The sequence below is a fragment of the Malurus melanocephalus genome, unplaced genomic scaffold (assembly GCF_030028575.1).
Source record: "Malurus melanocephalus ecotype Western Australia unplaced genomic scaffold, MMel_1.1 scaffold_239, whole genome shotgun sequence".
NCBI classification, from domain to species: domain Eukaryota; kingdom Metazoa; phylum Chordata; class Aves; order Passeriformes; family Maluridae; genus Malurus; species Malurus melanocephalus.
The window spans coordinates 590840-604649 of record NW_026623471.1 but is presented as its reverse complement, the minus strand read 5'-3'; the positions used below and the strand labels follow the sequence as shown (position 1 = coordinate 604649).

The 13810-nt window shown below is 36.8% G+C and overlaps 1 protein-coding gene across 1 annotated transcript in view; it reads left to right on the top strand.

Moving 5' to 3' along the window:
• The window catches only part of CTPS2 (CTP synthase 2), a 62126-nt gene that overhangs the window by 7630 nt on the left and 40686 nt on the right, over positions 1-13810 (top strand). The window contains exons 7-13 of the mRNA XM_057375103.1: positions 2238-2318; positions 3686-3837; positions 4091-4223; positions 6274-6362; positions 7133-7227; positions 8029-8091; positions 8716-8759. Of these exons, the coding sequence (XP_057231086.1) occupies positions 2238-2318; positions 3686-3837; positions 4091-4223; positions 6274-6362; positions 7133-7227; positions 8029-8091; positions 8716-8759 (657 nt within the window). The remainder of the gene's footprint in view (positions 1-2237; positions 2319-3685; positions 3838-4090; positions 4224-6273; positions 6363-7132; positions 7228-8028; positions 8092-8715; positions 8760-13810) is intronic.

The window sequence follows — 13810 nt, the reverse complement described above, 5'->3', positions numbered from 1 at the left end:
GAAAACTTAGTTGCTTTGTAGGAAGGCATAGAATGTTTCTGTTCTAACATTCAGAAATTTTTTAATGCATTATTAAGAAGAAGCAATGTGAATATCCTCAAAAAAGAAAAATTATTCTTAAGAAGATAGTCACACAACTAAATTTTGTGTTATGCTTCTTTCTGGGTTTTTTTTTTTTTTGAGTACTTGCCTTTTGCATTTATGAATGAGTGTGTTTTTAACTACTAAACCAATGAATTTGTAAGTAGGATATGTGAAAGATGGTTGGTGTCAAGTGGTTGTGACATGGTAATTGTAATCAGCTTGTGCAAGGAAAGACTTGTATTAATGTAATGTACTGTATTCCAAGTTTCAGGGCCTAATCTCCAAAATCCCTCTTTTAGTGCTAATTGCAAAGGAAAAGTTGGTGCTTTTTGAAGGTTTTTTTAAGGCAATTACCAGTGCCTGACTTCTCCCTCCCCTCCAAAAAAAATTTTTTTAAAAAGCCTGTGGAGTAAGTGTGTGTAATAAAAGGAGAACAAACAAATGTAGTCACTATCTCTCTTCTTGAGTTCTTGCCTGGGGCAGTTCTGGGACTGCCAGGGGCATTTTTGTTTGTTGACTGCTGCTGTTGACTGCTGCAGCAGGGACAGGTCTCACTCGAGGTGCCCCCTCTTGGCACCCTTATAAAGTTCCTTGGGCACTGCTTGAGGGCAGTAGTGAAATGTTTGCTGTCTSGGCCAGGACAACACATGGGGCAGCCCCTACAGCAGCAGCCAGGAAAGYTTCCATCATGTGCTGTGCTGCCAGGCTGCCTGAGCTGGGCATCCTTTCAGAATCCCTGCTGCCTCCCTGCCTGCTCAGCTCTGTGTGCAGGAGCCTCTCTGTTCTCTGTGCMGTGTTCTGAGTGCCAGAGGAACACGCTGGAGCTGCAGAGATCATGTACTCTGATGCAGCTCTTTGAGCTTGKGAGTGCTGCCCTGTTGGATTCAATTGTTCCTCATCTTTTGTGAGGACATCTGTGGTGCACCTCTGCCACTGTTACTGTAGTTTTGTAATTTTCATGCTGATTCTAATGTTTTTAATACCTGTGTCTGCATTAAATGTGTCTCTGCAAGATGGATGATGGATTTCAAAGTGGGTTTAGTCACATGCTCATACTGTCAAGGTTTATGAATTATACCTTCAGTTTCAAAGTGTACCAAATTTTTAAGTATGACTTGTGCTTGAGTGAATTGAATGTAAAAATTGTTTCCATTTTGATTTGAACGTGTGCTAATTTTCCCTTATACTTGGCATTTTTTTCTGTTTCTAGAATTACTTGTAATTACAGGTAAGTTAATTAGACTCCATCAATATCAATGTAGCTAAGCTGCATTAGCAAGGTGATCAAAGGTCAGCTACAAGTTTCTGAACAAAAGGGCTTAATACATTGAGCAGTTGCATTTGCTAGAAAGATGGGGAAAGTAATGAACTAATCTCATAACTGGATCATCCTACTTTCTGATATACTTTYAGGTTTTAAAATAAGGTACTAGACTGAGTAATCAGTAGGCACTTTGATACTGCAGTTCTGCATTTTGAACTARCTGCCTGGAGATACAAAGTGCAGGAAAAGACCCATTCCAACAAACACCAGAATGTATAATTGTTTTATTCATTGGTTAAAAATTATCAATATTTTCTAAAATTACTGKGGCTTAAATGTATCAGTCAAATACTAGCAGAATACTTGCAGTAGTAAAAACTCCATATAAATATGAATTAATTTTCTCTTCTTTGGCTTCCTTTTGTCATGACGTGTAAATAAAACATTAAAAAGATGYTGAAGTACTGAAATACTCATGCATGTAAACTAAGTGTTAATGATCTCAATTTAAATCTGATCTTACTGGTTAGATTGCAAATTCCTTTTGATTCATGATGTCATACTTAAGAGAGTGCTGGGCTTTAGGTAAAGGGTATTACAGTAGTAGCTGCAAGAAAGGACAGCATGAGGAAGCACTATTACAGAGACTGCCCATGAAAGATGAATGAATATGGGTCAGTATGGGCAGGCGACTGATTTACTTCTGCCTTGCTAAGTAGATATTTGTCAGCTATGATATATTGTAGAACTCCAGAAGAGGGGAAAGAGTAAAAAAAGGGAGATTTGTTTGTGCTCTGCTTCCAGAGGAGATGAATTTCTCTATGAARTATTGAGGATCTTCTATTGGTTTGCCTGGTAAATTCTTGAAGTTTTTCTTCTGTTATGACAGATWGTCTGCAGAAGTGCAAAACCTATAGAGATGGCTGTGAAGGAGAAGATTTCCATGTTTTGTCATGTGGAGCCTGAGCAGGTCTGTATCTTAACATTACATGTGGAAAAGCATACAAATACATCTATGCATTTCTCTTTTCAACATCCRACTGCTTCATTAATAGTGTTTTGATAATTTTTATCTTGCTGTTATGGATATTATAGCATTTTCAAAATATTGGGAATGTATATGAAAAGTTTTATGTCAAACAGTTGTTAATAATTTAGATGCATGTTGTGTAAAAGTTAATATAAGGAATAGATTTTGAGTGCATGGTTAGTTGTTTTACACAGCATGAAAGAGTGTAGTTTTCACAACTATGGCTGCTTCRATTTGTTATTTATTATGATGTATTTATTACCCATGAATAATCTCAGATTATTGTAATCATGGATGAACAAAGTATAGTTAAAGCTGGGTGATTTGCTTATATCCACAGATGTCACAGCCACATGAACCCTCTTACTGTGATAATATATAATAGGCTATTTATGGCCTTTGACATGTATCTACTGTGTAGTTATATATCCTTTCATAATTAATGTGTGATTTTTCCTTTAATAGTTTGCAATTAATTGCTATTCAAATACTAATTTTGATTAATTGACTTCTCATTAATATTTTTGCAAGTGAGAGCACTTTACTCCTCAACATAATGGATAATATTAAAAATACAACAGATGCAAGTAATTATGTGGTATTTCAAATTGAATGGGCACATAGAGTGGCATGGGGCAGGATGCACTTGTACAAAGTTATGTGGTGAACAGAAGTAGCTCAAGGGTAATAAAGTGAATATCCTTCACTTCTCATGTCTGTCAGGGAAGAGAACACTTGTGCTCAGGATTCTGAGCTTTGTGATCTCAGATAAGCCAAGCACAATCAGCTTAATTGCCAGCAGCTCGGGTGCAATTTATAAATGTGTTCTTAACAAAAAGGTACTTGAATGGACTGCACTCAGTAATCACATAACCTAGTTTGCTAACAAAATACTTTTAGGAAACTTTATCACAATCAAATTGGGTCCATTTTGTTAGGTTTAATTTGTGGTCTTGGTTTTCATGGTTAATATATTTCTAATTTGTGAGAAGGGAAGAAAGAAGTGCTAGTGAGGATGCTTATGTGGCCAGATGTTTGCATTAAAACTGATGCATTGATAGGCTTGACAAGCCAGTGTGATGATGTGGAGGAGTAGAACACATTTTTTACTTCTTGAGTAACGTTTATCTTGTAGATTTAATGGAACCTTAAATATTAGCTGTGCTGTCCTGCTCATTCAGAAGGAAGGTACTTAAAAACCAGAATGTGTGTAGAATGAAAAAATGCATGTAGTATTCAAAAGTAGAATGCATGTTTCTTCTTAAAAATTKATGTAATGTTTTTGTGTTCTGTTTTTTTCTTGTTAGGTGATATTTATTCATGATGTTTCTTCTACTTATCGAGTACCAATCCTATTGGAGGAGCAAGGCATCCTTAAGTATTTCAAACAAAGGCTAAATTTACCTATTGATGACCAGCCAAGTGATCTTCTAATGAAGTGGAAGAAAATGGCTTGCAGGTATTCTCCATCCTGCTGCTTTTTCTCGAAGTGCTTTAATTCAGGTTAGGTTTCCAGCTGCTATGAAGCCACCAAACTGAACTGGGAGTAGTGGTGATCAACAGCTGTGAATGGTCTGGGTTTAAAATTATTAGCAATTTGGAAATTTTAGGAAATATTTTGTGGAGTTAAAGAAAAAGCAAACACTGTTAAAATGGTGGTTTTTTTTTTTTGTGAAATCTGGTATAGTAACTGACAAACTTGTTTTTGGCAGGTATGAAAGGTTGCTGAAGGTGTGTTCCATAGCTCTYGTTGGCAAGTACACGAAATTAAGTGACTGCTATGCATCTGTTTTCAAAGCTCTGGAACACTCTGCGCTGGCAATTAATTACAAACTGGATTTAATGGTGAGGATATTTCTGGCTTTTGCTTTCAGGAATACTTTCAATCTACTATTGTATCATTTTGTGACAACTTACTAGTTTCCATCACGTGAGGCAGTTTTAATTCATGTGAAAATTAGAAAATGAATCATGAAGATAAATATAGACTGACCAAGCATTTCATAATTTTAAAGAAATGCTTACAGATTTAATTATTTTATTTGGAACTAAACTTACCTGAAAGGAACACTGAAGTTACCTGAAACTGGATCTGATGAAAAAGCACAATTTATCTGCACATTTATATCTACCATCCAAGTTAGATTTCACTTGTTTTTGTGACACATGGTTTTACAGTGAACTTGGCAGTCCTGTGTTAGCAGTTGGATTCAGTGATCTTAGACATTCTTTCCAATCTAATTATTCTATGACAGGAAAAGGGCACATGTACCAATCTTAAAAAAAGAAAAGGAAAAACTAGGATTTGGGGAAATGGCAGGTGGTCAGCCTTTCCTTGTTCTCTGGGAAGATTATTAGCAAATACTCTTAAAATCTTATTTCTATGTGCATGAAAACAACAAAGTGGGAACATCCAGAATTGATCCCTGGAGATTTTTGGATCCTGGCTGGAAGTAACCCTGAGCAACCTGCTCTAATTTGACTTGCTTTGAGCATGGAGTGGGGCTCCAGACCTCCCAAGGTCCTTTTTGATCTATGTGATTGTGTCTCTGTAGTGTTTCATACTGACAGCTGCATAGCGGGAAATTTTTATGATACGAAAAATAGCTTTGCTTTTAGCAAAAAAGGTGAAAGGTGTCCTGTCTGCAAATGCACATCAAGCTTTGTGTGCAGCTGGTTTTAAGTTTGGTGGGGCTTCTGCATTAGCAAGCATGAGARCTGATGCTTGCTGAACTCCAGTGCAGGGTTCAAATGTTAACAGGCACAGCTCCCACTGTACTTACCTGCATGTCCAAACCTCCTTTTAGTGTTCTTGCCCAAAGGCTGTCAGTATAATCCTATGTTCTGAAGTAACTGCTTCATCTGAATGCTRTTGATACTGCTTGAACTGATAAATGTGTCTTCTCAATATGTYTGGCAAGGAAAATAGAATTAACTCCAACTGTAATTCTCTTTCCAACYTTGCAGTATCATGGTGTTCTTTCAGTTGTAAGTTGTCAGTCCTGTAGTAAGTATTCTTCTAGTATAGAATAGCAGAAATAGTTATTTTTCTGTTGTGTTTTTGATGCCTTCTTGAATGTGGAAAAAGTAGAAAATATTTGCTAGAAGGCAGTCCTGTCTGGGAAACTTTCAGCAATCTCCTTGTAAGTTGCATTTCGCTGCACACAGGTGAGTGCTGCCATTTCAAATGATCTCAGGTTATGGAGGATGGATGCTACGTCAGGATGTGGTTAATTATATTAATCTGAGAAAAAGACTGACAAAATCCAGAATCAAACTCTGATCTTTTGTGTCCCCAGTGCAGTATATAGTTCCCTCATTTTGTTCTAGCAGTGCCTCAGGAGCTGTGCATTTTAATGGCACTAGAAATTATAGTGCAGTATTTCTAGTAGGGCACAGATAATGAGTTTGTCTCCATCTCTACACAAGAGTTCCCAGGAACACCGTTCTCATAGACAATGCAGGTTTTTCCAGTYTTATTAGAATAAGATTGGATAAACTGTGGCACCCAAAAGCCAGGAAGGTGAACATCCTGGCCACATCCCATTGAGATAACAGGATAATGTCAGCACCACTCCTTGTATGGCCCTGGTTGCCATAGGAAGATAACCTGGRTTCACAGTTGGGAAGAATTCTAGCAAGTGTGCCTGCCTGGAGGGTGCTGAACAGGGCTTTAGGCAGACAGAATCCTGAGCTGTGTGCAAAGAAAGGGGCACAGATTGCTGCAATTAGAGCAAACACAAAATACTGGGTCTTCAATGAAATTATTACATGTTTGGAATTGGCAAATGCACTTGAGACTTTTAATAATTTCTCTAAACACTTGATTATATGTTRTATTCTGCTCTTTTCTGTGGAGGAAGAGACCATTTCATTACATATTTTTCTTTGTTAGTACATAGATTCAACAGAACTTGAGYGTTCTACAGAAGCAGAGAACTCAGTGAAATATCACCAGGCATGGCACAAACTGTGCAAAGCAGAGTAAGTAACATTGGGTATTCTATATCCCAAATGCAGACCATGGTATTTATTTCATGTGATGAAAAATGCTTCAATAAATCAAATATTTTCTCACTGCATCCAATCTTCTGTTACTTATGTGAAAGGATAGATTGCATGGGTGGTGAAAAGCTTCAGCAAATTAGTCAACCTATATCCTCATACTCTGCCTAATACCTCTACACAAGTTTCAGCTTTTAGGTTGTTGGTTTGGGGTTTTGGGTTTTTTTTGCTGTTGTTTTGCTTTTTTGGATATTTGGGCTTCCTTTGCAGTGTAGGCCAGCTGACAAAGGATTTTTGTTGTCATGCAGCATAGTGAATGGAGCTTGTAAATGCTAGTGACACCCTGCAAATATTTGTGTTAAGAATTGTTGCCAGGATTTAAATTCATATTTGTAAAGAGATTTCTCATCTAAGTGCATTTAAGCTTTTTGGTAATAATTAGAAGATCTAAAGTTTGGGTGTTAAGATTCAAGTGGTTAATAGGTAGCTAGTTTATTTGAGCAGTGTTTATTTAAGCAGTGGGAATTTCACTGTCAGGCATGAGATTGGTCAGATGAGAATTGGGGTGGGTAGATAAAACAAATCTCCAAATTCAGAGTTAATTTCTTTGTGTTCTGAATAGTAATGTTAAACATGCCTTTCATGCATTGTGCATGCTTAGTTATAATCTCAAAAGTCTTCAAGTTGTATGAATTCCTCTGCTGTTTGATTCCAAATGTTGATTCTGTTATTAATGTCTGTCTTTACAGTGGCATTCTGGTCCCAGGAGGTTTTGGAATTAGGGGAACAGAAGGCAAACTCCAAGCTATCTCCTGGGCAAGAAAAAAGAAAAAACCTTTCCTTGGTAAGATAATTAGAGTGAGAAATTATTGTGTTTAGGAGATGTATAGCAAGCTAATTGATTTGATTAAAAAAAACCTCAAAACCCACAGTAGGGAAGGAACCTGTCTTAGGGAAGTGCAAGTGATATTGTGAATACCTGCCCTGTAAAGAATTCCTAGGACTGTAGTTGTGTACCACATCTGTATAAAGAAAAAAAAAAGGTTTAATTTGCTATGTACAAAAGTGGAGTCTTTGCTTCTCACTGTAATTAAATCARTATAATTCTATATATTGAACAGTGTGCAAAAAACATAGGTGGCTTTGGACCACTTTTATGAAGTTAATTTTTCTCTTTTTTGATTTACTGGCATGTGTTATTACAGTAAAGTCTAAAGATGTCATGTGGCCTATAAGCAAAGTGTTCTTTGTGTAAATGCCTCTGAAACTTTGCTTACTACTCCACATTTCTTGCATTTTTTAAAGTGTCTGAGTAGTTGCCAAGGCAAAGTTTGAATCTGGATATGTCCAGGTTTTCAGCTTCTGTTTGTCTTTGCAGTAATTATTGCTAAAATAGAAGGGAGGAGAAAAATATCTTTGAAAGAGCTTAAAGCACATAATTGTGTCAGATGTATTTATAGTGTGCCAGACTTGAAGAGTGAGTTTCACATTAAGCAGCCACTTTAGATTTAGCTTTTTGTAAGTCTGTGTATATACACTGAGTATCAAGATTTCAAAGTAGTCCTGTTTAAAACAGAACAGCGTATACTTTGTCTGTCCTGCCTTTTGTCCTGGTAAATTCTGGATTTTTTGTTTTCTCTTCTAGGGGTTTGCCTGGGAATGCAGTTAGCAGTTGTGGAATTTGCAAGAAACTGTTTGAATTGGGAAGGTGAGCTCAGTGTGCTAGTATGAACATCATTTGCTTAGAAGAATTTTTATTCTCTATGTGAAATGTATGTCTATTTTTGCAACTGTTTACAGATCCTGTGATTGTTGGGTACTTAGCTCTTGCAGCAAGATMATTTTCAGCTAAGTACCCTGTGCTACCTCTCTGCAAGAGAGTAAGAACTCTTTGTTATGCAGATTCATTGAAACCTGCTTCTTGATCTGAAGAGTGTAGGAGAAACTGTGCTTGGAGTTGACCTCTGTAGTCTCGTTCTGAAGTGTGCAGGTGGTGAGGAGTAAAAAGTGAGAAGTGTTTTTCTCTCTTGCCTCCATTAGTCAGAGTAGCCAAAGCAGAGCTATTGCAGTGGTAGTGTGAAGMGATTTAACTCATCAACRGATTTCTATTACTAAGAGMAGAGAGGRAAGTGYTTTGGAAAGAAGGAAAGGCAGTCTATGTGTCTGAGGTCATATGCTTCATGTGGTTCCTTCAAAAGTGGTGCAGGATACATTTCAACACTAGTTTGAAACGTAATTGTTGACATTCCCTCCTGAAATGCCACAGAGCTGCCACGAGTTTGTAGTGCATGTAGAGCAAATGTACTGTGTTTACTCTRTACTTCTGTTTCAGATGCAAATTCTACAGAATTTGACCCAGACACAAAAAACCCCGTTGTAAGTAATATTTTTTTCCTTTATGTGTCTTGTGAACGTACATCTTTGTTAAAAAGGGAGTTATGTCTGTTTTAGTTAAAAATCTATCTCTATTTTTATATGGTAGGACATGAGGTGGTATCTGCTGTCTTTATTCAATATTGTTTAATAAGGTATTTTCTTTTRATAGTCTCTTGCCATTTCCTATTTGCTTCTGTGAATTACCTTAGSTTTATTTTTGTAATTTTTGTAATAGTTTCCTCATCTGTAAACTCATGCTGGGAATAGAAAATAATGATTAGGCTGACTTTACTAAGGAATAAAATATAAAAGGGAGCTGAGAAGTAGAGCACTAAACTTATTACAAAAAAAAAAAATTTATAGGACAAGGTAAGGATTAAATGGAAATGAAAAAGTCTTATTTTACCTTTACATTTACAATGTAAATGATGACTATACCCCTCCTCTCCATACATCTTAGAATCCTCCTTTTGACAAAAATTTCAATGCCCCAGATATGGCAGGGCTTTCTGCATCATATATTGATGATAGAAAACACTTTATTTCTGTAGTAAAACTCAAAAGTGATCAGTGAAAGAGGCTTTTTAAGCAAATGAAAARGAACAGAAATAAATATGAGAAATAAAGCAATATCGTGGTGTGAGAAGTAGACATCTGCTCTAGTGACTAATTCGGTGGGTTGCTCACAGTGACCTACTGTTTCTGTATGAATTTCCTTCAAAAGAATTTTGTTGGGATTTGCAAGTTAAAGGTACGTTTTTTTTCATGTCTGCTTAGTCTGAAATGTGCAAACAGGAGGGTTTTCAGAGCATTTACCCTGTTTGTCAAAGTGGCTGGTTTGCATAGAAAAGATAATCCAKCCTGAAGGTTTGAGGGTAAATTAAAGATCTTCAGAGTTTCAGTGTGAGACTTTCTGCTAAAACTTGGGGGTGTTTGGAGAAGTCCTCAGGTGAGTGAAGGTAAACTTTGCTTTTGGCATCAAATTTGTGGTCTTGCCATAATTAGAGGTCTCTTCCTTCCTCCTTGAGTATGTGCAAAGATGTGCTCTTTCATTGCAGGGGTCAATTTCATAATGTTGTAAAATGTGGAARATGTTGAAAGCTTTCTGTAAAATTTTGGGTTGTATGAATGGAGAGCACAGAAGACTGATTCTGAGGCATCCTTGTTTCTAGGGCTTTTTGAGTGCCAGTTTGATTTAATTCTGTGTAACYGGGTGATTTGCAGTTTGCATTCAAGGGCAAGTAAGGTAGATATGTTAAAGAGAAAATTATGTGGACATAAAGTTAAGAAAATAATGGAATGAACATATATGTCATAGAAGATTAATACCTGGTTTGCAGTGGAAGTAGTATTGTTGCAGTATGTATAATGGATATTCTGTTTTTCTGAGCTACATTAAGGTTCTGAAATTGGTTATTGCCACTTATATTTCAGCATCTTAATCCTGTCTTTGACATCTCAGTTCTGGACAAGAAACAAATGTAAATCATTCCAAGTGGGAGATTTGCATTRTCAATAATTAGAGCTGCTAAATAATCTGCCTTAGCAGAGTCCATCTTGTGCTGAAAGCTGTTTAGATATTCTATATAATCAATAAAAACAATTGGAAGAGAAGCAGATTACTGAAGCTTGTGAACTATGGAACTGATGTAGGTGTTTCATTATCCAAGAAAGTTAATTGGAATATATCTCTGGTACTATCTTGTGATGCTGCTGTGTGCTAATTTAGGACCGAAGCAGTGCACTTTGCTTTTGGTTTCCCCTCCTTTGGAAACTGGAGAGGGTGAGGAAGGATACTAGTGAGGCAGTAGTTACAWGTCCTTTTGTTTTTTAAAAAAGAGACAAAACTTGAAACATGAAGTTTGCTAGGGGACCTGAGTGGCATCATAAAATATACAGCTACTTTCATCTCTTAATTTACTGAGCATTCATATACTCAGAACTTTACTACTGAAGTTGATGGTTTCATCTAAACTTCTTAGAAAATACTTGGCCTCTTTTGTTTCCCTTTGTTGTCTGCATCTGTGTAAGTTTGAACCTTTTTGTTGCAAATAAAAATTGCAATTATCAAATACTCATGTACCTCAGTATTACACAAAATCCCAGAATCATTTAGGTTGGAAAAGTCCAACTTTAAACCAAGTACCACCTTGTCAACTAGACCAGGGCACCAGGTGCCRGGTGMAGTTGTRTCYTGAACCTCTMCAGAGATGGTGACCCCACCACATCCCTGGGCAGCCCATTCCTATGCTTAACAACCCTTTCAGTGAAGAAATTATTCCTGATTTCCAMCCTGAGCCTCCCATGGCACAGCTTGAGGCCATTTCCTCTCATCCTGTTGCTGGGAGGAGAGGCCRATCCCCACCTGGCTACAGCCTCCTGWCAGGCAGTGGTAGAGATTGATAARGTCACCCCTGAGCCTCCTTTTTCAGGCTAAACCCCAGCTCCCTCAGCAGTTCCACATCAGACTTGTGCTCCAGASCCTTCACCAGCTCTATTGCCCTTTTCTGGACACGCTCCAGCACCTCCTTTTCCCCAGGGCAGCTTTCCAGCAGCCTTCCCCAAGGTTTAGTGGGGGAGATGAGGGAGGTGTGTGAGCTCTGAGCACAGCCCAAGTTCTTGTTCTCATCTTGGKTGATTATTTGCAGGTTATGTTCCCATTATATGTTCTTAAGCTTTCTGCTTTACTTTCTAGCCTTTTTGAAAAATAATGATAGGTAAATTTTTCGTRTTCTTTGCAAGAAGATGATTATTCAGAAAAGTAATGCATTTGCTTGGGCATAGAGCTTGGGATGAATTTTCTCATGCAAATGGTAATTTCAAAAATAACTCCTTTAAAGGAAAAATATATAGTCTGAACTGTTAGCAAACTGGATTCACTGCATGGATGAAGAATTATTTGTTTTGCTCCATTTGTCTCATCTTCCTCTACTATTGCAATTAATTATTTTYTAATGATCCTTTTAGTTATGTTCATCAATTTTATTGCAACTGCATCTAATATTGTTCTAGAAAAAAAGATTACTCTTTCTGGAAATAATTTTAATGCTTTTTTTCTCTTTGATTTAAAAAAGCTGATTTTAATTGTGACCATTGTTCTTCCTGACCGATTATACTTTGTATAGCATCATGAACCTAAACTTAGTGCACTGGGTAAAATGACTGCATTTTCTGTATACTCAAGAAATTGTGCAGAAGTATAGTTTGCCAGTAGGTGACACTCTTAAAACATGTTTGTTTCCTGGTACTTGTGTTTCCTATTCAGGCTGTGAGTTACCTGATTGAATTCCAAAATTTCTAAGGTTGTCTAAGAGATGAAAAGGAACTTGTGTCTCACACATGCAAAAGCATCTCTTAAAATTCTGTGATTGTACTTAGGTGTGTAAAGTGGAGCTTAGCATAATGTGCAGGTAGTGTATTTAGTTTGAAATCAAAGCATATTAATTTAGAATACTTTCATAAACCAGAAAAAAAATACTATGTTTTCCTTTCTGCCAAGAAACAACAMATTTCAACAGCTAAAGGAGTTTTGTAAAAGAATGGCCTGGGAGCTTGTTAGGACATTCATACCATGTTTAAATGTGGTACATTTAAGCATTCTATTCATGCATCACTGGTGTGGAATACTTTATTCCTCATTTCATGGAGGGGAAATTTAGGGATAGGAACCACAGTAGTATGGGATCTTGAATGCACTCAACAGGCTTTGCAATTAAGCTGAGTCTTTAAGTCCTGAAGTCTGAGATCTAAATGATTTGTCAAGGTAATGRGTGATGTTGGTGTTAAAATTCAGTCTGAAATTTCAAGTTCTCTAGTAGGATTAGTGCCTAATCCACTGCTTGTTTGTCTTCAAAATGTCTGTTCTTTGTATTTCTCTTTCACTAATTTATTTTTAAAGTAAATAATAATGCCCATTAATCACATTTGTGAAAACACATCTGTCACAGGAATCATGCAATGAAAATGTTAAARCTGCACCAAATAAAACTAATGGATTTTAACTGCAACAATAGTCACTCAGTTTATAYATATACTTATGTGTTCCCATTTACAGAGTCACGACAAAAGAAGTACATACTTAGGTAAATATAGTWTAAAAGGAGCATCTAATGTTGCAGTTACCATACTTGGCATTTTTCCATTACTATTGAAAATAGGTACTTCATTTTCTAAAATTTTGAACTGCTTGCAGAATGAAGTGTCATMTCTGGGAATGATGAAACTGGACTGGGAGCAGTGTTGGATAGTGTACACTAGGAAACTCTCCTCAGATGGAATGCTGCACCTTTCTTTTGTGTGTTTTAGAAATGGTGAGATTTGAATTTYTCTGGAGGTACAAATAATAGCCCAGGTAAAGCAGGATTTGTTAAATAACACTTCAAATGTAGCATGAAATAGAAGCAGCAGTTCTGAACTAGTTGTAAGGCATTTTGTCTGGAATGTGTGGCTAGYGAGTGTGGAGGAAACACAATACAGACATACTTTATCTGTTAAATCTTTATTCCATATGCTTTAAGATAATAACAAATCTGTGGGTTTAGGTGTATGTATAATGTAAACAAATGCCAGGCTCTTCTTCAAAGCAGTGATACTCCTTCTTGCAGATTCCTCACTGTCCTGTACCAGTTATCTTTTTTACAACCATRATAAACTCATCAAAGCTGACAGAGCCATCCTTATTTTTGTCCAACGATTTAATTATGTTGTCAAGTGAGAATTGATCCTGTTTTTATAGGAGAAGAATTAAGGAAAAAAAAAAAAAGAAATTGTTAGATCGCCCTGAGCATTTTTCTATGAAGAGTGTTGCTGAGAAGTGACRCAGTCAATAACAGTCAGTGTTACTTGAAGGTGTTACTGGTGGTGGTGTATTTACTCATTTGACTGGTTAAACTAGTAGGRCAGTGCCTGCCATTGCCTGCCAAAAATGTTAACAAAGATATATAACCATTTGAGAAATACAAACTATTACTTCAGTCTTGTGGGTAAATTGGAATATGGGCAATGGAGCAGGTGAAACAGCTGGAGCAAGTACATAATCACCAGTAAAAATG